At 43.6% G+C, this 24,527-nt stretch overlaps 1 protein-coding gene across 1 annotated transcript in view; it reads left to right on the top strand.

Moving 5' to 3' along the window:
- Positions 1 to 24,527, top strand: part of igsf21.L (immunoglobin superfamily member 21 L homeolog) — a 269,491-nt gene that overhangs the window by 58,582 nt on the left and 186,382 nt on the right. Inside the window, 1 exon segment of the mRNA NM_001092775.1 lies at positions 15,257 to 15,369. Within this exon segment, the coding sequence (NP_001086244.2) occupies positions 15,257 to 15,369 (113 nt within the window).

Genomic DNA, 24,527 nt, shown 5'->3' with positions numbered 1-24,527 from the left:
TTCTGCCTAAATACTGCGCTACTGACCCAGCGGTGACTCATGTGCCACGTCCCCAGGCTTAAAGTGAGAGGTTTAATATCTAATGTACAATATAATATCATAACAACACATGTGCCTTGTAATAAGCAGCCCCCTAAGTTTGCTCATAGTCTGTACAGAGAGATCCCATAAAACTATGGCAGCATAGGTATTCCCTGTACTAAGCACAATTCAGCAGGAACAGTCCCTAAGTTTGCTCATAGTCTGTACAGAGAGATCCCATAAAACTATGGCAGCATAGGTATTCCCTGTACTAAGCACAATTCAGCAGGAACAGACCCTAAGTTTGCTCATAGTCTGTACAGAGAGATCCCATAAAACTATGGCAGCATAGGTATTCCCTGTACTAAGCACAATTCAGCAGGAACAGTCCCTAAGTTTGCTCATAGTCTGTACAGAGAGATCCCATAAAACTATGGCAGCATAGGTATTCCCTGTACTAAGCACAATTCAGCAGGAACAGTCCCTAAGTTTGCTCATAGTCTGTACAGAGAGATCCCATAAAACTATGGCAGCATAGGTATTCCCTGTACTAAGCACAATTCAGCAGGAACAGTCCCTAAGTTTGCTCATAGTCTGTACAGAGAGATCCCATAAAACTATGGCAGCATAGGTATTCCCTGTACTAAGCACAATTCAGCAGGAACAGACCCTAAGTTTGCTCATAGTCTGTACAGAGAGATCCCATAAAACTATGGCAGCATAGGTATTCCCTGTACTAAGCACAATTCAGCAGGAACAGTCCCTAAGTTTGCTCATAGTCTGTACAGAGAGATCCCATAAAACTATGGCAGCATAGGTATTCCCTGTACTAAGCACAATTCAGCAGGAACAGTCCCTAAGTTTGCTCATAGTCTGTACAGAGAGATCCCATAAAACTATGGCAGCATAGGTATTCCCTGTACTAAGCACAATTCAGCAGGAACAGTCCCTAAGTTTGCTCATAGTCTGTACAGAGAGATCCCATAAAACTATGGCAGCATAGGTATCCCCTGTACTAAGCACAATTCAGCAGGAACAGACTCTGTGTTCTATATTCCTCTTATTTAGTCAAAAGACAAAACTGGGGCAGCTGCTAAATAACTTTCCCTGGTGCTTTAAATGCTCCTTTTTAAGGCAGAATCATGACAGAATATGAAAGCGCTCATGAATATTCAGCTCGCAGGTTTTGTTTTTTTGAAAGTTGTGTGTGTCGTGTAATTATCCTCTAATGAATAGATAGGAACATCATTAGCCCCCAGAGAGAAAAGTGCCGTCATCTCCATTATCAGATGTGCATGGCGGCCATTATATTGTGCGCAGTCGGGTGCGAGGCGCCACACACGTGCCAATATTGAGATGGACAAAGCAGCGCTCGTATGTTTATTCTGTGGAACCCAAATGGGCTGAGTGAATAGAGATCCGGTGCTTTTCTGAACTGGAAAGTGATGGGTCAGAATTCTGTGTATCTGCTGCTGGGAGTCAATAAAAATCACATGCCCCGGGAATCTGTGTTTATTCCTTTTGTTCCAAGGCCAATAATTAACATGAACACTGGCTTCTCTATAATGATAATAATATTCTGCTTGATACATTCTCTGGGAAATGGAAATAGTCCAGTATCACTCCTCCCTTGTGAATAAGCCCCAATGACTCAGTATAACCCCCCCCCCAAATACACACTCTGCTCCCCCTTTCTCTGGAGTTTGGGTTCTTATCTCCCCAGTCCATGTGGCCAGATCTCCCAGCTGACGGGGGAGCATGTGTTTCGGGTGCCACGATGCTGAGGGGGCACATGTAGTAATTAGCAGCTCGGCCGATAACGAAGTATTTTCATTTATCTCAATAATTAAGGGCAAAAGGTACATAATTAGATGCTTCACTAGAAATGCCCGGTGCTCACAAGAACAGGCTCGTTTTTAATTACAGGTGTTTAATTGCTTGGTGAGAGTGTTAATAAGGAATGGATGGGGTTTCCCAAATCTGCGCACCAGCCAATCAGGAAGCAGAATTTCCATTTGTCGATAACAGAAGGAGATGAAAGTATAATATAGTGAAACCTCGATTTTAAGTCCCCTGATTTTAAGTTTTCCTGAATTTTAAATTTTTTATTTGTGGTCCCACCAATTTATAAGGCATTTCCCTGATTTTAAGTAATGTTTTCCGGGACTTTACATCAACATTTTGTCCTGATGTTCCTAAAAATTGCTGTTTGTCCTCCATGAATATTATAAGTGAAAAAAGAGGGTTAAAATACTAACCAGATGTATATATTGCAATGGTTGTGCCCGTAAATGGTCCGTTCCAATTAGTCTGCCCCTTAGGGCTCTTACAGACGAGCGTTTTTACCTGCGCTCCCCTGCGTTCCGGTTTCATGCGTTCAAGGGACGCACTGAATTCTTTTCAATGGGGCTGTACTCACACAGACGCATGTAAGCGCCAGACGCAGGTTGGGACGCAGCATGTTGCATTTTTCCTGCGTTCAGAACTTAAATGCGTCTGTGTGAGTACAGCCCCATTGAAAAGAATTCAGTTCGTCTACTCCTGCGCTCCCCTGAACGCATGAAACCGGAACGCAGGGGAGTGCAGGTAATAGGCATGTATATTGGTACTAGTGATGGGCGAATTTATTCGCCAGGCGTGGATTTGCAGCGAATTTGCGCGATTCGCCGTCAGCGAATAAATTTGCGAAACACTCGCAAAAATTTGCGGCAAAAATTCGCCAATGGTGAATTTTTTTTTCGAAAAAATGGACGCCGGCCTTCAAAAACGGGCGCTGGCGTCAAAAACGAGACGCCGGCGCCGTTTCGTGAATTTTTCAGCGTTTCGCAAATTTCATGAATTTTTCTGCGAAACGGCGCAAATTCGCCCATCACTAATTAGTACAAACAATGTAACAGCAGTTAGACAGATTATATACAGATTTAAAAGGTTAAAATTAATGGACGTGTCTTTTTTTCAACCTAATTTACTATGTTACTACTATGTTACCACTATGTTGCTATGTTACTACTATGTTACTATGTTACCACTATGTTACTATGTTACTAAACAGGAAGCCGGTTACACCTCAGATACAATGTATCACTGCCTATATCCATACACTGATTTTCTGATTAAGTATGCAAGGCACCCCTTTATAATCCCCCCTCCCTAGAATATGTCCATGTTACAGGTCCCTTAATCCCTAAATGCTGCCCCCCCCCCCACTTATAGTGACCAGGAGAATTCCTTTGTTTCCAGGCCTCTCGTCACACGGATGTTTATGCGCACGAAGAAGCAAAGACTTTTCATTCCCAATTAAATATGAATGAGTTTATATCTGAGTGGCTGGATTATTAATTAGTGCGGAGTCACTCGCCGTGTGTCTGCAAAGAAGCAAAGTTGTTTTGAAGTGTCAAGTCCATGAGTCGCTGCCAAATTGAATTACCTCCGAGCGGCACTTAACTCGGCTGAAATATTTATTCTCTCTGTTACTTCCTCCAGCACCGGAGAGACGACTGGACCCAACACCCAACAGAACTGGTAGCAGAGCAGCAGCTCTTGGCCCTACATACAAGGGCCCCTCCATCAGCAGTTGTAAAATCAAGAATGTGATGAAAAGGATCAAAATGTACAGCAAATTACTTGATATCAAGATGTAGTACAGTATAAGTCTACCTGTGTTTGCAGTAATACAGATAAAGAGTAAATTACTGTAGGTATGGGATAGCAGGTATAGTAGGAAGAGATGGCGCCTATAGTAACAGTGGATAATAGTCTCTGGGAAGGGAGTGTGACTGTGGGATTGCAGGTATAGTAGGGAGAGATGTGTCTATAGTAACAGTGGATAATAGTCTCTGGGAAGGGAGTGTGACTGTGGGATAGCAGGTATAGTAGGGAGAGATGGTGCCTATAGTAACAGTGGATAATAGTCTCTGGGAAGGGAGTGTGACTGTGGGATAGCAGGTATAGTAGGGAGAGATGTGTCTATAGTAACAGTGGATAATAGTCTCTGGGAAGGGAGTGTGACTGTGGGATAGCAGGTATAGTAGGGAGAGATGTGTCTATAGTAACAGTGGATAATAGTCTCTGGGAAGGGAGTGTGACTGTGGGATAGCAGGTATAGTAGGAAGAGATGGCGCCTATAGTAACAGTGGATAATAGTCTCTGGGAAGGGAGTGTGACTGTGGGATAGCAGGTATAGTAGGGAGAGATGTGTCTATAGTAACAGTGGATAATAGTCTCTGGGAAGGGAGTGTGACTGTGGGATAGCAGGTATAGTAGGGAGAGATGTGTCTATAGTAACAGTGGGATAATAGTCTCTGGGAAGGGAGTGTGACTGTGGGATAGCAGGTATAGTAGGGAGAGATGGTGCCTATAGTAACAGTGGGATAATAGTCTCTGGGAAGGGAGTGTGACTGTGGGATAGCAGGTATAGTAGGGAGAGATGGTGCCTATAGTAACAGTGGATAGTAGTCTCTGGGAAGGGAGTGTGACTGTGGGATAACAGGTATAGTAGGGAGAGATGGTGCCTATAGTAACAGTGGATAATAGTCTCTGGGAAGGGAGTGGTGACTGTGGGATAGCAGGTATAGTAGGGAGAGATGTGTCTATAGTAACAGTGGATAATAGTCTCTGGGAAGGGAGCTGTGACTGTGGGATAGCAGGTATAGTAGGGAGAGATGTGTCTATAGTAACAGTGGATAATAGTCTCTGGGAAGGGAGTGTGACTGTGGGATAGCAGGTTATGTAGGGAGAGATGGTGTCTATAGTAACAGTGGATAATAGTCTCTGGGAAGGGAGTGTGACTGTGGGATAGCAGGTATCAGTAGGAAGAGATGGCGCCTATAGTAACAGTGGGATAATAGTCTCTGGGAAGGGAGTGTGGACTGTGGGATAGCAGGTATAGTAGGGAGAGATGTGTCTATAGTAAACAGTGGATAATAGTCTCTGGGAAGGGAGTGTGACTGTGGATAGCAGGTATAGTAGGGAGAGATGTGTCTATAGTAACAGTGGGATAATAGTCTCTGGGAAGGGAGTGTGACTGTGGGATAGCAGGTATAGTAGGGAGAGATGGTGCCTATAGTAACAGTGGGATAATAGTCTCTGGGAAGGGAGTGTGACTGTGGGATAGCAGGTATAGTAGGGAGAGATGGTGCCTATAGTAACAGTGGATAGTAGTCTCTGGGAAGGAGTGTGACTGTGGGATAACAGGTATAGTAGGGAGAGATGGTGCCTATAGTAACAGTGGATAATAGTCTCTGGAAGGGAGTGTGCTGTGGGATAGCAGGTATAGTAGGGAGAGATGGTGTCTATAGTAACAGTGGATAATAGTCTCTGGGAAGGGAGTGTGACTGTGGGATAGCAGGTATAGTAGGGAGAGATGGTGCCTATAGTAACAGGGTGCCCATAGTAACAGTGGGATAATAGTCTCTGGGAAGGGAGTGTGACTGTGGGATAACAGGTATAGTAGGGAGAGATGGTGCCTATAGTAACAGTGGATAATAGTCTCTGGGAAGGGAGTGTGACTGTGGGATAGCAGGTATAGTAGGGAGAGATGGTGCCTATAGTAACAGTGGATAATAGTCTCTGGGAGGGGAGTGTGACGGTGGAGTAACAGGTGTAGTAGGAAAAAAGTACACAAGGTGTTGCCTAAGTAGAATTCATTTAGATATGACTGAAACACAACACGTTTAGTTTAAGAGCAGCTGAAGGGCCACAGGTTGTATATTTCACTAAGCCTGTTTAGCTGAGGGTGAGTAGGGAATGTGTAGTTGTGGGTGAGTTAACAGGAGGCTGCGGGAGCGCCGATACATTTATTATTATTAAATACAGTTCTGGTTTCTATACAAAAGCCATAAAGGAGTTTTATTACCTCTGGAATAAGAAAACATGAATACAGAACGCCGTGTTTGGAAGCGATGGCACTTTGTTTAATGCATGTTTATTTTAGAGAACTGAGAAGATTTTATTTTATTGGGGCTTTTCCCCTGTGGTCTTTGTTAGGAAAACACAAGAAATCTGCGGTTTACATGAGTGCAGTAAGGCAAAATCTTACTGGATGTTACCAGGGTAAATTCTCCATTGTATCTATGAGAGAGAATGATCCCTGTCTCTGCCAGTTTGGTGTAATTTTCTTCTTTATATCCTCCAGATTACTCCAACCATTCTGCTCTTCAGCGGTTTATTGCAGATTCAGTTCTCCACCCTGGGTTGTAGGTTATGAATAAGCCAAATACATAGCAAAATACATATATTTACGTTAGGTTTTACTTGCCCTTTAGAGACAGTAGGACAAGATGTAGACAGAACAAGATGGAGACCGTAGAACAAGATGGAGACCGTAGGACAAGATGGAGACCGTAGGACAAGATGGAGACCGTAGGACAAGATGGAGACCGTAGGACAAGATGGAGACCGTAGGACAAGATGGAGACAGTAGGACAAGATGGAGACCATAGAACAAGATGGAGGCAGTAGGACAAGATGTCGAGATTCAACTGTATCTGAAATTCAGTTCCCAGTACCCAACAGGCTTTCTGCTTCTTACCCTTTCAACCAATTAAGACCTAATGTTATTTTATTTCTTAGCCACCTGGCACTATAGTACTCTACTGTCTCCAACTTCTATACTGTGACTGTCTTGTACAACAATTTCCATCTTGATCTACAGTCTCCTTTGTGTCCTACTGTCTGTATTTTGCCCTTACTGTTTCCATCATTCCCTGTTTTCTCCATAATGCCCTACTTCCTCTATTGTGTCTTACTGCTTCATCTTACCCTACTGTCTACAATCTCCATCCTGTCTCCATCTGCTTTGTGTTTTAATGTTTCTATCTTACCGTACTGTCTTCATCATGTCCTACTGTCTCCATCTTGTCCTACTGTCTCCATCTTGTTCTACGGTCTCCATCTTGCCCTACTGTCTCCATCTTGTTCTACGGTCTCCATCTTGTCCTATTGTCTCCATCTTGCCCTACTGTCCCAATCTTGTCCTACTGTCTCCGTCGTGCCCTACTATTTCCATCTTGCCTACTGTCTCCAGCTTGTTCTATTGTCTCCATCTTGCCCTACTGTCTCCATCTTGTCCTACTGTCTCCATCTTGCCCTACTGTCTCCATCTTGTCCTATTGTCTCCATCTTGCCCTACTGTCTCCATCTTGTCCTATTGTCTCCATCTTGCCCTACTGTCCCAATCTTGTCCTACTGTCTCCGTCGTGCCCTACTATTTCCATCTTGCCTACTGTCTCCATCTTGCTCTACTGTCTCCATCTTTTCCTACTGTCTCCATTTGTTCTACTGTCTCCATCTTGTCCTACAGTCTACATCTCATCTTACTGTCTCATTCTTGCCCTTCTGTCTCCATCTTGCCCTACTGTCTCCATCTTGCCCTACTGTCTTCATCTTGTTCTATTGTCTCCATCTTGCCCTACTGTCTCCATCTTGTCCTACGATCTCCATCTTGTCCTACGGTCTACATCCTGCCATACTGTCTCCATCTTGCTCTACTGCCTTTATCTTGTCCCACTGTCTTTGTCTTACCCTACTGTCTCCATCATTCCTTGCTGTCTCCATCATACACTACTATTTCCATTGTAACCTACTGTCTCCATCTTGTCTTTTAAGCTATTTAACCTTCAATCCCAACAGTGTTGATACATACAGTATAGCGTCCATGCTACAGGTTGGGTCCCTTGGGCAGCCACCCCCATTTAACCCCCCCCAAATAGAAATATGGCTATGGCAGGTTTTTTATCCTCAGCGTCAGTGTGGGGAGAGACGTTGGCATTAGCGTGGGCTCAGGATGGCAGCTCAGTACAGAACAGACCCCCCTATACAGTACAAAGCAGCGCGTCCTCCCTCGTTAGCAGGGCCCGTTAGTGACAGGCAGTAAACTCTGAGCCTCACAAATCTCCCCTTGAAGGAACTGGCAAATGAAATCTATTCCCTCTCGGGGGACCCGCTATCTACTGTGCCCATCACTTAGAATATATATATGTATATTCTTCCCTTCGATAAATATCTGGTGCTGGCACGAGAGGGAGAGACAGAGAGAGAGAGAGGAGAGTGTCAGCAGTTGAAAAATGGCACCTCTCAGGCAGTCTCTCTCCCCGCCGAAGGGAACGCGGTCTCGCTGCGCATACTAATGCCAGTGGCGGGAATTCAGGAAAGCACAGAACGTTTTGATTGCTTCAACCTCTGAGCGACCCCCCTCCATCCAAGGTCAATGGAAGTGTCTGAGAAAAAAATGTTAAAAACGACAAATAATTCCATTAGCGCGTTAAGTGGCTGAGCTTGTGCGCCGTGAAGTGGAAAAGGTGGAGCGGCGGAGCTGACCCTGTCATGGGCTTCATTTGAGAAGGTCGCGGCTATTTTGTGACACTTCTTATGGCCCATGTGTAGGGGAAGCTTGGATCCCATTGGTGCGGAGCCCAAATCATTTTAGAAGTAGAATATGGAATCAAAGAAATGTTCCTGATAAACTGTCGGTGATATTACAGGTAGGGATGGGCGAATTTTTTTGCCTTGTTTCACTGAAAAAAAGACGCCCATAGACTTGTATGGCGTTGTGCGTCAAAATAAAAAGACTCCCATAGACTTTAATGGGCGTCTGCGACATTTTGCCGGCGGCGATCTTTTGGCGAAACGAAATGGGTCAAATTCGCCCATCCCTAATTACAGGTACAGGTGGAAGCAGGTTTTCCTTGCTAATCCCTGCACTGGTGCTTCTGCACTACTGACACAATGTAGCAGTAATCGGCTCTCCTGGAAACAGCACTTGAATTCCCACAATGCCTTGCATGCTCTGCGATGAACAGACCGGGAAAGAAGGAGAATAACAGAAGACGCAAGGGAACTGGAGTCTTGGGCTGGAGGAGAGCTGATTACTGCTTGCTACATTGTTTCAAGAGCCTGAACCAGCAGTACAGAAGGGACAGACAGACAATAGTTTGACTTGCAATGATGGATGTAGGCCTCATATTACAGCAGAGTTTCACTGGGGCCTTTCTGTAATGCCTGGAGCTCCCCAATCTCTTACTCCAGCCCTGCATGCCTTATCAGAACTCCCAGCAGCCTCAGTCTCAGTCATATGTGCTGCATTTCAGCAACAACAGAAGAGGCCACGCCTATAGCTCCTCCCCCTGACAGTAGGGCCACAGACGTATTTCTTTGTAAAGTCTTTGATCCCAGCTGAGTCTCTTGTCCCCCCTCTGCTTTATAGAGTCGCTGCTCCGTCTCACCCACTCACACTATTAATTAATTAAAGGAGATCTAAACCCTAAAAATGAATGTGGATAAAATTTCATATTTTATATAGTGAACTTATTGCATGAGGCTAAAGTTTGAGCTTGTCAATAGCAGCAATGATCCAGGACTTCAAACTTGTCACAGGGGGTCACCATCTTGGAAAGTGTCTGTGACACTCACATGCTCAGTGGGCTCTGATTGGCTGTTGAGAAGCTAAGCTTAGGGCTCGTCACTAATTATCCAGCAGAAAATGAGCTTCCCTGGCTGTAATATAAGCTGATGCTACAGGTTTGCTGATTATTCAATTCTGATGCTAATTGCACTGGTTTCTGTGCTGCCATGTAGTAATTATGTGTATTAATTACTAATCAGCCTTATATTGTGACATTTCTATTCTATGTGTACTGTATATTGTGAGTGGCTCCCTAAGCTCAGTAAGTGACAGCAGCACAGAGCATGTGAATCAGTGAATCAGCAGAAAAGAAGATGGGGAGCTACTGGGGCATCTTTGGATCTTTACTGCTAAAGGGCTGTGGTTGCCTTGGGCTGGTACAGAAGCCCAGAACACAATATACAATATTTATATCCTATTTCTTTAGTAAAGCTTTAGTTCTCCTTTAATCATAGCTGCTAATAATCTGCCATTGGAATGGAAATGTGAACCTCAGAGAGAGGGGGAAACAGTCACCAGCGGGAGAACCACTGACTTCATAATAATTTTATTAGGTAATTTGGAGTTGTGGGGGTCTCATTTATTAGGCAGGGGTGCATGGCAACATCAGACAGAAAGCACATGGCCCTATAGCACCCCATTGATGACACCTTTGCACCCATTCCTTGTCACCTTGGGGCTCATGTATTTAATTTGTGTCCAGTTGTAAAGGGATGAGGTGGTAACTCAACCTCTGAGGTGTGCTGTGCTGTGTTTGAGCATTCACCAGGCTGCTCTATAGGCACGGCACGTGCTCACCGGGGAGCCACAGAGGAAGGAATAGAGAAAATATGAGTTGGAGACAAGGCGAGATGCTATCGGCTTAGCTGGACCAGCCTTCAGATGCTATCAAGCGCATGTTCTTTATAGCCCAAATAAGCGAGTCTCCTCCAGTGCTCTCTAAAAGGCTAGAGAAGAGGAGAAGTGGGAAGCAGATAAGAGTCGGACTCTGGGAGACAGACGAGGCTATTAAGCATCCCAGGTAGAATTAATGACAGTAAGAGGGTCCAGACGTGGCCATTAATCGCACAATATGCCCCCAGATCAGGTCAGGAAAGCTATTAGCAAAGGGTACAGTCATTCAGCAACCAGGTCTCAGAGCCCAGAGCATTAGGGAACAAAGAGAGGCAGAATGGCTTTTATCCATAAAGAGCCTGGGAGAGAAAAGGTTAATGAATTCCTTTCGTCAGTAGAGTGTTTATTGTTATCCTATGGCATTGATAGGTTATACCAGGAGATCTGGGTAGACAGAGAGATCAGTATAAATATGGTATTGGAATCAATTTTCAGGGGACACATTAGGAAAGCTTGAGGATGAGGTCCTAGAGATTGGGTGGTGTAGAATGAGAAGAGCACAGTACCTAAGAGTAGAGCTTGGGGAGCATTATCCTAGAGATGCAGTGGTGTATTGAAGATTGAAGAGCAGGAGACCTTAGAGCGAAGCTTGATAAACATTGTCCTAGAGGTGTGGTGGTATAGATTGAGAAAAGCAGGGGACCTAAGAGGGAAGCTTGAGGAATGAGATCCTAGAGGTGTGGTGGTATAGAGTGGGAAGAGCAGGGGACCTAAGAGGGAAGTTTGAGGAATTAGGTCCTAGAGATATGGTGGTGTAGAGTGAGAAGAGCAGGGGATCTAAGAAGGAAGCTTAAGGAATGAGGTCCCAGAGATGTGGCGGTGTACAGTGAGATGAGCAAGGGACCTAAGAGGTGAGCTTGAGGAACATTGTCCTAGAGATGTGGTGATGTAGAAAGAGAAGATGGGACTTAAGAGGGAAGGTTAAGGAATGAGGTCCTAGGGATGTGGTGGTGTAGAGTGAGAAGAGCAAGGGTCCTAAGAGGTGAGCTTGAGGAGCATTGACCTAGAGATGTGGTGATGTAGAGTGAAAAGGGCAGTGGAACTAAGAGGGAAGCTTAAGGAACATTGTCCTAAATATGGGGTGGTTTTGAGTGAGAACAGTAGGAAATACAAGAGGGAAGTTCAAAGAATGTTATCCTAGAAATGTGGTGGTGTAGAATGAAAAGATCAGGGGAGCTAAGAGGGAAGCTTAAGTGTCAACAACAAGGGAGCAAAGAGGAGGCAGTGCTGTAAAAATGAAGATGTGACTTTTAGATTTTTGATTGGAGAGGAGAAGGTTATTAGCCACTAAGGATAGGGAAGTTACTGATAAGTGTTTAGGTGGACATTAGATTGGAGAACATCAAATATTGAGCTGTGAATTACACGTTGAACCATGTGGTTGTAGAAAAGCCTCTCCATCGTTTTGAACCGGAAAGAATGTAATGAAATTGGACAGTATTTGGAGAGATGGATCTTGTTCAGAGTTGCTCCATCACCGCTTGGGACAGACACATATTGAAACCTCCATGATGACTTGCCCTTAATTCCCTTCACATTAGCCCTGCAGCAACGTGTCTCTGACCTGCCTCCATATATGGGGCATAACCAGGTGACCCTCACAATAAGAATTACAGGGACTTTCCCATTGGTTGTGGTGTATGAAGCTCTCAGCGCTCATTGGCGTAGGACCAGCAATTATTTCTGGGCACAGGGGGGATAGAAAGTTCCTTGTATGTTTAATGTTGAGGACCAACTGTTAACCCTTTCACTATAAATAAGCACTGAGGTTGGAGCGGTAGCAATGGCCTTGGCCAGGTTTGCGGTTCCCCAGCACCTACTTAGCAAGCGCAGCAAATCAGACAGGTGCTGAGTCAGGGAGCCGCTAGCTGCTGGCTGGTGTAATTATTGTGCTGGAATTCCTGTAGGGGTGCTTTGCAGGTGTTTGGGGGGCACTTAGTACTTAATTGCTTGCCTGCCATGATTGAAACACAAGCAATGAATCCTCACACAGAGCAATGTGCTCACTCATCTGCAACGTCAGCAAGAAAGGGGGGAAATCACTACATTCAAGCTGAGTGCGTGGGCTCAGACCTGCTCTGTCCAAATCCAGGAGGAACCGCGCTTGAGGAGAGGAGGCTGGACCCAGTCCAATTATACAAAGTGCTGTGAGTTGGGTTCTGTTCAGATCTATTTAGTAAACTCTACAATGGCAGTTTTTCCACTTCAAAAAGTCTCATGTTTCTCTATTCAGGGATTTATACTTTGGGGTTTTTTTCTCTCCACATTTTATTAGAATTGACTTTCCCACTCCACCCCCGTACTTTTAATTGGACTAAACCATTCTTCCCTATGGCAGCTTCTTGTTCAGCCACATGCAGTTCTACATTAGTGGTTTATCGTCAAGTATCTAGTTACTCATGTAGGACCAGAACCTTAGGGGAGTACAGAGAACGGTAGAGAAAAATAAAATAGCAAGTTAGTTGGTCACTGAGTACTGATGTAGGTATAGGGTTGTTTCTTAGTGTTTCTCAGTGAGTACTTCTGTAAATGAAGGATTGTTATTGAGTGAGCCCTACTGTAGGGATAACGTTATCATTGAGTGAATACTACTGCAGATGTAGAGTTATCACTAAGACTTACAGTAGGTGTAGTTGAGTTATCACTGAGTAAGAACTATAGTAGGTGTAGCGTTATCACTGAGTAAGAAGTACAGTAGGTGTAGTTGAGTTATCACTGAGTAAGAACTACAGTAGGTGTAGCTGAGTTATCACTGAGTAAGAACTACAGTAGGTGTAGCGTTATCACTGAGTAAGAAGTACAGTAGGTGTAGTTGAGTTATCACTGAGTAAGAACTACAGTAGGTGTAGCTGAGTTATCACTGAGTAAGAACTACAGTAGGTGTAGCGTTATCACTGAGTAAGAAGTACAGTAGGTGTAGTTGAGTTATCACTGAGTAAGAACTACAGTAGGTGTAGCGTTATCACTGAGTAAGAAGTACAGTAGGTGTAGTTGAGTTATCACGGAGTAAGAACTACAGTAGGTGTAGATGAGTTATCACTGAGTAAGAACTACAGTAGGTGTAAACGAGTTATCACTAAGAACTACAGTAGGTGAAGCGTTATCACTGAGTAAGAAGTACAGTAGGTGTAGTTGAGTTATCACTGAGTAAGAACTACAGTAGGTGTAGCGTTATCACTGAGTAAGAAGTACAGTAGGTGTAGTTGAGTTATCACTGAGTAAGAACTACAGTAGGTGTACACGAATTATCACTGAGTAAGAACTACAGTAGGTGTAGCGTTATCACTGAGTAAGAAGTACAGTAGGTGTAGTTGATTTATCACTGAGTAAGAACTACAGTAGGTGTAGCTGAGTTATCACTGAGTAAGAACTGCAGTAGGTGTAGCATTATCACTGAGTAAGAAGTACAGTAGGTGTAGTGGAGTTATCACTGAGTAAGAACTACAGTAGGTGTAGCGTTATCACTGAGTAAGAAGTACAGTAGGTGTAGTTGAGTTATCACGGAGTAAGAACTACAGTAGGTGTAGATGAGTTATCACTGAGTAAGAACTACAGTAGGTGTAAACGAGTTATCACTAAGAACTACAGTAGGTGTAGCGTTATCACTGAGTAAGAAGTACAGTAGGTGTAGTTGAGTTATCACTGAGTAAGAACTACAGTAGGTGTAGCGTTATCACTGAGTAAGAAGTACAGTAGGTGTAGTTGAGTTATCACTGAGTAAGAACTACAGTAGGTGTAGACGAGCTATCACTGAGTAAGAAGTACAGTAGGTGTAGTTGAGTTATCACTGGTTAAGAAGTACAGTAGGTGTAGGTGTAGACAAGTTATCACTGAGTCCTACTGTAGATGTAGAGTTATTGTTGAGTGAGTACTACTGCAGGTGTAGAGTTATCACTTGGAAGTACAGTAGCTGTAGAGCAGGGGTGCCCAAGAAGTAGATCGGGATCTACCAGTAGACCTTTAGCTGGTGATCTGTAGATCTCAAGACTCTGTCAACAAACAGCTTGTCTATATCACCCTCCTGTTTCATGCTTTTCATTCAGATATTGATTATGTTATAATTAAATAAGATATAGTTGTTTTTCAAATATAGCAATAAACACTTTCTTATAAATTAATATTTAAGTAATATTTTCCATGGAACAGAAATGCTAACAATGTTTTTATGGATGTAGATCATAATGGGACAACATCACTAAAAGTAGACCCTGCATAAGTAAAGTAGGTGCACTCCTGGTGTAGAGTTATCACTGAGTCATACTGTAGATGTTGCTGAGTGAGTACTGCTGTAGGTGTAGAGTTATCAATGTTTGAGAAGTACTGTAGGTGTAGAGTTATCACTGGGTGAGTACCATTGTAGGTGTAATGTTATCGCCGTGTGAGTACTGCTGTAGGTGTAGCGTTATCACAGAATGAGTACCATTATTCGTGTAGAGTTTTCAATGAGTGCTAACTACTGTAGGTGTAACGTTATCAATGTGTGAGTACTATTGTAGCTGTAGCGTTAACACTGAGTGAATACTGACGTAGGTAGGTTATCACTAGATGAGTACCATTGTAGGTGTAGCGTTATCAATGTGTGAGTACTATTGTAGATGTAGAGAGAGAGTGAGTACTACTATAGGTGTAGAGTTATCACTGAGTGAGTATTACTGGAGGTATAGAATTAGAGTGAGTACAGAGTTAGAGTAGAGTTATCAATGATAACTGGACAATTACTGCTAATCATTAAAGTACATTGCTAGTTGAGGGATTGCATGTAACCCTCATGGCCAGTATCACACTGGATCATGGATTATATGTAAAGGGTGCCATGTGCTGTACTATATACTGACTGTGGGATTATAATTTGTGGTCCAGAACATATAATTCCCAGAGTATTATTACCTGCACCGTAGGTTGGTTGGGTCAGACAGTCTAACATGTGTATTTTTCTTGCAGGATATCTCACGGTCACCATAGAGCCGCTTCCTCCTGTGGTTGTGGGAGACGCAGTGACTTTAAAATGCAACTTCAAGACAGACGGAAGGATGAGAGAGATTGTTTGGTACAGGGTAAGTACCCATTACCATATTACCACCTTATCTACCAAAAATGGGTAAATATCCCCTTTGTGTCAAGCAAGAAGCTCTGGCTTCATCATACACCTTTACTAGAACTTTACCCCTCCGTGATCTCCATAAGCCTCTCCTGGGTTGAAACATTGTACCTCATGTACTTTCTATTTCGGAGTCACGGCTTCCTATACTCAAAGGCCTCCACCACCATGATGGTTTTTATAATGCTCTTCCCAAATCTACTCACACCCATCCCTCGCCATCTGGAAAAATGTCTATAAAGGTTTGTGAGAGTGGATTTATTACATGGGTAATGCTGATCATTTCCTGAGAACATCTTTGAGAGTTTAGTAGCCACAACATGGTGACTCTTAACAACAGTTTGTACAGATATTTTCATAAATCCTGTGCTGCAAGGCAAGAGGTCAGCACTTACATAAAATGTGTGATTCAGGATTAGTTTCTAATCTGTAAAATCATGTCTGGAGTAATGGGCAGATTAACCGTGAGCTGCTCAAGGGTAAATATAGATTCAGGGGAGACTCGTATAAAGGATTCAGCTGCACTGGATATCTGAGTTAGACTAATGCACTAAAATAGTTGAAAAACTGTGCGCCAGCCTTAACACTGGAATTATGGGGAACGTGATGCATTTTGGGTAAGTAAATTGTGCACTTTTGATGGAGCATCAGTTGTTGAAGGGTTAGTCACTGGGGGCCAGATGCAGATATTGTCATAAAAATGGGGGGAAACATACCCTACTGCCCTACTGTATCCCACTTTTGTCTTCATCTTGCCCTACTGTCACCCTCTTGCTCTACACAATAAGTGTTGTAATATTCCTAAACAAAATCTCTTAGCAACAAAAATAATTTCTTTACTGTCTCTTTCTAGCCCTACTGTCTCCATCTTGCCCTACTATTTGCATTTTGTTCTACTGTCTCCATCTTATCCTACTATTTCCATCTTGTCCTACTGTCTCCATCTTGTCCTACTGTCTCCTTCTTGCCCTACTATTTCCATCTTGCCCTACTGTCTCCTTCTTGCCCAACTATTTCCATCTTGTACTACTGTCTTCATCTTGCCCAACTATTTCCATCTTGTCCTATTTCTCCATCTTGTCCTACTGTTTCCATCTTTACCTACTGTCTCCATCTTCCCTACTGTTTCCATCTTAACCTACTGTCTCCATCTTCTCCTACTGTCTTCATCTAATCCTACGTTCTCCATCTTGCCCTACTGTTTCCATCTTGCCCTACTGTCTCCATCTTGTCCTTCTGTCTCCATCTTGTCCTTCTGTCTCCATCTTGTCCTACTGCCTCCATCTTACTCAACTGTCTCCATCTTGCCCAACTGTCTCAATCTTGTCCTACTGTCTCAATCTTGTCCTACTGTCTCCATAATGTCCTTCTGTCTCCATCTTGTCCTACTGTCTCCATCTTGTCCTACTTGCTCCATCTTGTCCCACTGTCTCAACCTTTCCTTACTGTTAACATCTTGTCCTACTGTTTTCTACTTGCCTTGCTGTCACCTTCTTGCCCCTCTGTTGCCCTCTTCCCTTACTACACCAGCTATTTAAAGGGCAAATAGTGGAGGGTTAAACCCCCATCTTACCTCATGCTGTTCAGCAGGTTCCCATTATGTTCAAGTCTAGGGCAGACCCTTGTATTTTCATGCAACCCCTATAATTCTGCAGGACACCCCTGTGGCTGTAGTAGAAATGCTTCTTTTTAACAACCCAACATTCCTTTTTTTATTTGCTATCTTTTAAACCTGATTAAATTCATACCACCTCCATGAGAGTTTGATTGGAGTTATTTATATGGAGAGATTGGCCTCGGAGTGCAGAGAATTGTACATACGAACATGTAAAAATGTTATTGGCCCATTTGCCAAACCCCTGATACAGTCCTGGGTACTGGGTGTAGGTTAGACCGAGTCTGGAAGAACATGTGATTGCAATTCCAAGCAAACAATTACCACTTTTTCCCATGGTTCATTGAGATTTGCCCATGATTCATTGAGATTTACCCATGATTTATTGAGATTTACCCATGATTCAATTACCCATGTTTGGAGGTGCCTTGTCATCATCAATGATGTCACATGGGCCTATCCAACTCCAAGCAAGACCTCCTCTTTTTGGTGACCCAACTCCTTCATCTCCAATGATGTGGCATTTTGTGATTTGTGACATCATTTTCTCCATTGTGGATGGAGAAAAGAAAGACTTCCAGGGCACAAGTTGTGGTACAGGGTTGGGTGAAGGTTGGCGAGATCCAGATTTCAGAGGTTTTGTTTATTTTGCTGCACTTTCTCATTGCTCCCATTCTATGCTTAGAAGTCAGGTATGACCTGGAGGAGCCACTATTACCATTATGCCACTAACACACTGCAAAATATGTCGGAGATATTCCAACCTGCCATTGGCATGAGAATATCCAGGGCTTGAATAATCTTGTTATCCTGATAGCAGCCGCTGTGTGTGAGCCCACAAGTCCAGTTTTAAGAAGTCTGGCCTCGCACGCCTTGGCTTTATATAAATCTAAATGAAATTGTGGTTTCTGTCAGATCTGCATTCTCTGCTACATTGTATCAGCATTCGGCTCAGTTCATCCAATACCCGATCTCCGGAGCCAACAGTACAGGGAATGGGTTTATAAACTGGGCACCAACTTCCTTATGTGCAAATTACATTTAAAATGAAATATTAATGACGCTGGGTGCAGATTAAAGTGGTGTCTTTATTTGTATCTCCTGAATTATTTACCCAGAAGCTCCAGCGGCGGCAGATTGGACTCCAGAAACCTGCATTTTTTTTCTCAACAATTTAGATAAAATCGTTTCCTTCAGCAGTAATCTCTCCCACACGCCCCCGAGTAATCCCCTCGCCAGCGTCTGCGCTTCTAATCTCTCAATCCCACCTCCTCATCGTATTAAGGCTTCCGCTTCCATATTTCCCATAGCCGGAGATTTCCACATAAGATGAAGAATGTTCATTTAATTGGGACAGAGATGAATTTTTTCTTCCAAAAAGTTATTTTCTATCCAAATATTTTGTAGAAATTGTGTCTAAGAAGGGACTGGGTCTCAGGAGAGATGGAGAAAGTAGGACAATAAGGCAAGATGGAGACAGTAAAACAAGATAGAGAAAGTAGAAAAAATGGAAACAGTGGGACAAGATGGAGACAATAGAATAAGATAGAGACAGTGGAACAATACGGATGCAGTAGGGCAAGATGGAGACAGGAGACAGTAGGACAAGATGGAGACAGTAGGACAAGATTAAGACAGTAGGACAAGATGGGGAATTTCAGGCAATATAGAGAAAGTGAAAGGTGATGAAAACAGTATAATAAAAGATTGAGACAATAAAACAGATGGAGACAGTAAAAGAAGATGGAGACAGTAGGACAAGATTGAGACAGTAGAACAATATGGAGACAGCAGGACAAGATGGAGACAGTCGGACACTATGGAGACAGTAAAACAAGATGGAGACAGTAGGACAAGATGGAGGCAGTAAGACAAGATGGAGACAGTAGGACAAGATGGAGACAGTAGGGCAAGATGGAGACAGTAGGACAAGATGGAAACATTAGGACAAGATGGAGACAGTAAGGCAAGATGGAGACAGTAAGGCAAGATAGAGACAGTAGGACAAGATTAAGACTGTAGGACAAGATGGGAAATTTCAGGCAAGATAGAGAAAGTGAAAGACGATGAAAACAGTACAATAAAAGATTGAAACAATAAAACAGATAGAGCCAGTAGGACAAGATGGAGACAGTAGGACAATAAGGAGACAGTAGAGCAAGATGGAGACAGTAGAAGAAGATGGAGACAGTAGGACAAGATGGAGACAGTAGGACAAGATGGAGACAGTAGGACAATAAGGAGACAGTAGAGCAAGATGGAGACAGTAGAAGAAGATGGAGACAGTAGGACAAGCTGGAGACAGTGGAGAACATGAAGACAGTAGAGTAAGATTGAGACAGTAACCAGCAATGTTTAAAGGGACCTGCCACCTGTCACACATAAAAAGCTGTATCATTTAAGTCCCTTCCAAATTAATTTTTGTATCAAAACTTCCAAACCTGTTTAAAATGTATTTAAAAAAAATTTGCGCTGTTAGTCTTATATTGTCAGGCATAGAGACGGGGCCTTCAGTTACTTTCAGCACTTCTAGATGTCACTGCCCTCCTCACATTGCCCCTCGCTGCTCAAGCTCTATCATAATGCAGCCAGTGTATGGGCAGGGGTAATAGGTCCACCATTCTGGGGTGATAAAAAAAACTTGCCTTAATAACAATGTTCACAAACTGAGTAGTAACTGAAAGCAATATCTTTTTTACAGGAGCCAGAACCAGCAGTGCAAAGAAGTTAAAGAGACCTTATTGAGCCCCTGCTGGTTCTGCTTCACAAAATAATTACACCTTATTGGGGTGCTGGAATAATTAGCTTCAGATCTGCCCCCTTACTTATCTCAGACCCCCGGAGGGACTGACTGGAGGGGTTTCCCACTCGGGAGCTTTCATCGTCGCATTAATAAACTGAGTGGAGAGCAGCAATGTCACATTAACAATTTGATGTCACTTTTGCACTGGCGTAGCCAATGAAGCATGGGGACATCACTTTAGCAAATTAAATCGCGCGTATCAGCGGTGCTTTAACAAATTGAATGAAGGATGGTGACATTGCTGGGAGAGAAGGAGATTACTGGCTGGAGATGAGCCTGCTCCAACATGGCAGCTTCTACCCTGACACTCCGCAGTAACAAAAAGGGGGATCACATTTCTGTTTTCCACATTGTGGCCCCGCTCTTACGTCTTGGGCCCTAACCATATTCATGACAAGGGTCTAGTGGCTGATCCGTCCACTGCCCCCAAATTCCATTCCAGCTGTTTTTTTATATAATCTGCTCCCTGTTTGGGGGGCATTGTCCCCCACCCTTTCCATCTTTTGCCCAAGGGACGTTGTCCCCAACAGTTGATCACCATGCACCCACTCTACTGGGAAAGAACACAATATGGCGACATCTGAGACATGGGTTACCTTGACAACTTTATTCAGGGTCGGCCATTTTTGATATTTTTTGGGTTTTTTTCTCCTAAGAGCATAAATTGACTTGTTACTGGCAGCCATATTGAATGTGGCAAAGAGGAAGGACAGGGTCATGGCAGCCATCTTGGTGCTCCCAGATTGGGTGTCTGCCATCTTTCTACTCCTGAATTTGGTGGCAGAAATTTTGGAGGTCCAGGTCATCTGGGGAATCACAGTGGCAGCCATCTTAATACACCTGAATCAATAGGCAGACATGTTGGTGCTCCCATTTACCCCACAGGCTGTTTCCTTGCTTGAAAAGTCTCCCTTTGACGGTGACAAGATTAGCAGTGACCAACTGATTCGGTTAATCAGACAAAAAGGAGACAAAAAGGAAACAATTGAATGTTGAACTGCAGGCTGCCTTTAACCAGTATTCTCTCATAGAGGTGGAAGATCAATGGTTTTACTTATCTAAAGTAAATCATCTGAATGCTGAGATGTACTCACTGGAGAAACAGCTGATCAGCGTAAGGGGCCAAATAGGGCCAATGGCGGATGTGTTTGCCAACTTTGAAACATCCGCAAAAATCGTGAATGAGCCAGTGCCCTACAGATCTCCGAGGCAAGTCTCCTCTTCAGAAAATGACCAGGAGGGGAAGAAGCCATTGTTGCCCAGATACATGCCCCTAATTTTATCTTTACCCAGGAGGAATTGGCTACGATGGAAGGGAAGGTATAAAAGAACACCCTGCCTTGCAGAGAGGAGGAGACTTGTATTTTCTCAGGAGGACTTTCCATCTCTCCCCTCTTATCAAGAAATGGCGTCCCCACAGGACCAACCTGGGACTTCTGTTGTAAAACAAAGTGGTCCAGATGCTTCTGCTCTGGGACATGGGAAGTGTCCTCATATGGAATTGACAGTTTCACAAGAGATTTGTGTGGACGGGCAAGTGGCGGTGAATGTTGGTGCGGCAGATGAGACAAAGGAGGAGCCTAGAGTGAGTGATGGAGAAAATGATGATGATGTTGCCAGTCTTCAAACTGAGGAACCGTATTAAGCTCAGATGGGAAGGCGAAAATGAGTCAATGCCCAGAAATAATGTGATAGGGAAAGAATTGCTATTAAAACAGGCCACCCTATCCCCCGCAGATGTTAGAGCTTGTTGCATAAAGAACTCTGAACTGGAATTTGACGTTGTTTTCAGAACCTCCCAAAAGCTTGAGTTCTTTTGGCGTGAACCACTTTAAATCCACTGGTCTCTGGAAGAACTTTCAGGTGATTCCATTTACTAAACCAGAGACAAGAAAGGTCACAGTTTTGTTCAAAAACAACAATGTCCCTCCTGAGGATATAGCAATATGGCTTGTAGGTGCTCTCACCCCTAACCATGGAAATTGATAACAACAGGTAGTGGTCTGGGGGCTGGTGTGCTAATGTTGAGCTCAGAATGCTCTATAACATCCCTTAGCATCTCCCTAACTCTACCTTTATTGGTGATGAGAGAGGAGTTTTCTTTTACCCCGGTCAGCCAAGGGCTTGTTTTAAATGCGGCTCCTATGGTCATGGTGCAAACGCCTGTGTAGTGGTTACATGTTGACTTTGTGGTGATGTTGGGCACATAGGGCGAGACTGTAAAGATGTAAAATGCAATCTGTGTGGATTCTTTGGCCACTCGCACAGGGCTTGTCCTGAAGCGCTCCATAATATCAGAGAAAGTTGTCCTAATTTAGAAGAGGAGATGGCTGAGGAAATGCTGGAGGAGATTAAAGAAGAGTTTAGGGAATATCAGCCCCCAGCCCAAGGGTCAGATTTTTGTCAGTCTGTAAATCAGCCTGTACTGGCTATTGAAACACCCAATCCAATTTCTTGCCAACCCAAAGGTCCCCAACCTGTTCCTTTGCCTCAGAGGCAGTTTTCTAAGGTCATACTTTAAAAACCAAGTTCTGATGCTCCAAAGAACTATAAACAGCCCTCTGTCTTGTCTAAAATGGATGAATGGGTAGATTTGAGCAAAGGAAAGGGAAAGCCTGGAAAGCAGCAATAAAAAAACCAAGGAAGCCCCACCAATTCCATCAATACAAATTGAATCAATTTGCCTCTTTGAATATACAAAAATCTTGGGGAGAGGTAATGGAGGAACAGGATGAGTTTCAAAGGATGGAAAGGGAGGAGGAGAGAGAAGGGAAGGCTGAGCAGAATGGGAATGCAAGAGGAATTTACAAGTAAAACCCAGGTAAAGAAAAGTAGTGGAGAAGGTGATTTACCTGTAGGTGCTGATGAAATGGTGTCTATTGGGGATGATGATCCCATCCCTTCAGGTATCCACATAAAAAGGTATGGGGATCTGACAGGTGATTCCAGTCAGGAGGAGAAGAAAGAAAACATCTAATCCTAACCATGGTTTTCTCTCTACTTGTCATATTTCTATTTCAAGAACATGATTCTGCCTTTTTGTTTGTTTTCAGGTATTTTCAATGGATTTCAAGCCTCTGCATTTATTATTATGGTGGATGCCTTGTTTTGGGTTTGGGGTCTTCTTTATCTTTTGGGAGGGAGATTAGGGAGGTGGTGGGCTGTGGATATTTTGGTCTGGTGGAGGGGAATGGAAGCCAAATTGGACAAGGACAAGAATTGAAAATTGGCTTTCCATTGGGTGTTGTTGGGATTGGTGAGGGTGTGGGGAGGGGAGGTGGTCAATATGGACAAAGGGGAGGACTTTGATAGTTGGCCGTCCTCATATGGGTGGAATGGGGAGGGAGTCTTCTGGTGGTGGGTATCTTAAGTGGACTTATTTAACCTGACATGTTCGTTTAAGAATTGTAACTAACTAAGAATTGTTTTGTTTCTTTATTGTAAGCATTTATTTTAATAACCAATCCCTATTTCCGTAGGGGAATGAGAACAGGCAGTAACCCTTCCAACACGTTCCCCTTCCCTGTGTATTAGGCCCTTGTATAGTTCTACCAATCCTTATTTTGCCTAATTGAGCCGGGCCCAGCCGTTCCTATAGGGAGCCCATAAATCACTGCTGTGCACGACTGTGTGACACTAAATCGCTGACGCTGTGCCTGTATTGCACAATGTGACACACACAGACAGATACAAATGATCCCACATGCTCCTATGATCCTGCAATGTGGATGGATGAATGAGACATGCGGGTGAATAAGAAGGAAGGGGGCAGCATTTATGATGCCCATGTGCTGAGCGGGCACACAACTAGTCAGCATCAGGGCAGGAGAGGCAGCAATCCTGCCAGGGGCCTTTTCCTTTAGAAAATAAGCTTTATCTCTGGCTGGAGGGCCCCATTTGTACTACTTTGTCCCATCAGATAATGGAATAGTCTATTTATTCTCCATTCCCTGACTTGCAAGCAGCAGAAATGTCACCAGACAAGGACATTATCAGAGATGCAAAGAACTCGGCGGCGGTGCATTAAATTCCCTCCCGGTGCATTCTGGGACTTTCACATCTGACTTCTCAATTGGAATGAAGGGGGGGGCGTATGGGGGTGGGGGGGGCACGTTGATATTTGCCAGACACAGAGCAGAATAAATACACGTCGTCGGGATGGGGGTCGCGTCTTTATTTGCTCATGTTTATTCGCTTGTTTCCACTCTCGGAAACGCCAGACAAACAATTGCGATGGATTATACGCGCTCGGCCAGAAACTGAGCGTTTAGCCGCCCCTCGGCCTGCCAATTAGAGCTGGCGCTGCACCGCTTGCTGCCCATTAATTGTTTGCTTTTCAGCACAACTTGGAAGTCGCTCCCTCTCTTCCTCCTACTGAAATCAAACATTAAAGGGGAACTTGCCCACATTGTGTCAGGACTCAGAATCAGCAGTGCAGAGAATAGAAACAGCCACTTCGATCACATTAAAGTTAACGATTCGTTTTTTTTTTATATAGAATGGGCTACTTTTCATTTGGTCTTCGTTATTTATTTTTTATAGTTTTTTTTATTTATTTGCCTTTTTCTTTCAAGCTTTCTGATGGGGGTCACTGACCCCATCTAAAAAAAAACAAATGCTCGGTAAAGCTATAGATGTATTGTTATTGCTACTTTTTATTCCTCATCTTTTGTTAAAAGTCCTCTCTGAATAATGA

The sequence above is a fragment of the Xenopus laevis genome, chromosome 7L (assembly GCF_017654675.1).
Source record: "Xenopus laevis strain J_2021 chromosome 7L, Xenopus_laevis_v10.1, whole genome shotgun sequence".
Classification (NCBI taxonomy): Eukaryota; Metazoa; Chordata; class Amphibia; order Anura; family Pipidae; genus Xenopus; species Xenopus laevis.
This window is presented reverse-complemented; position numbering and strand designations above follow the sequence as displayed.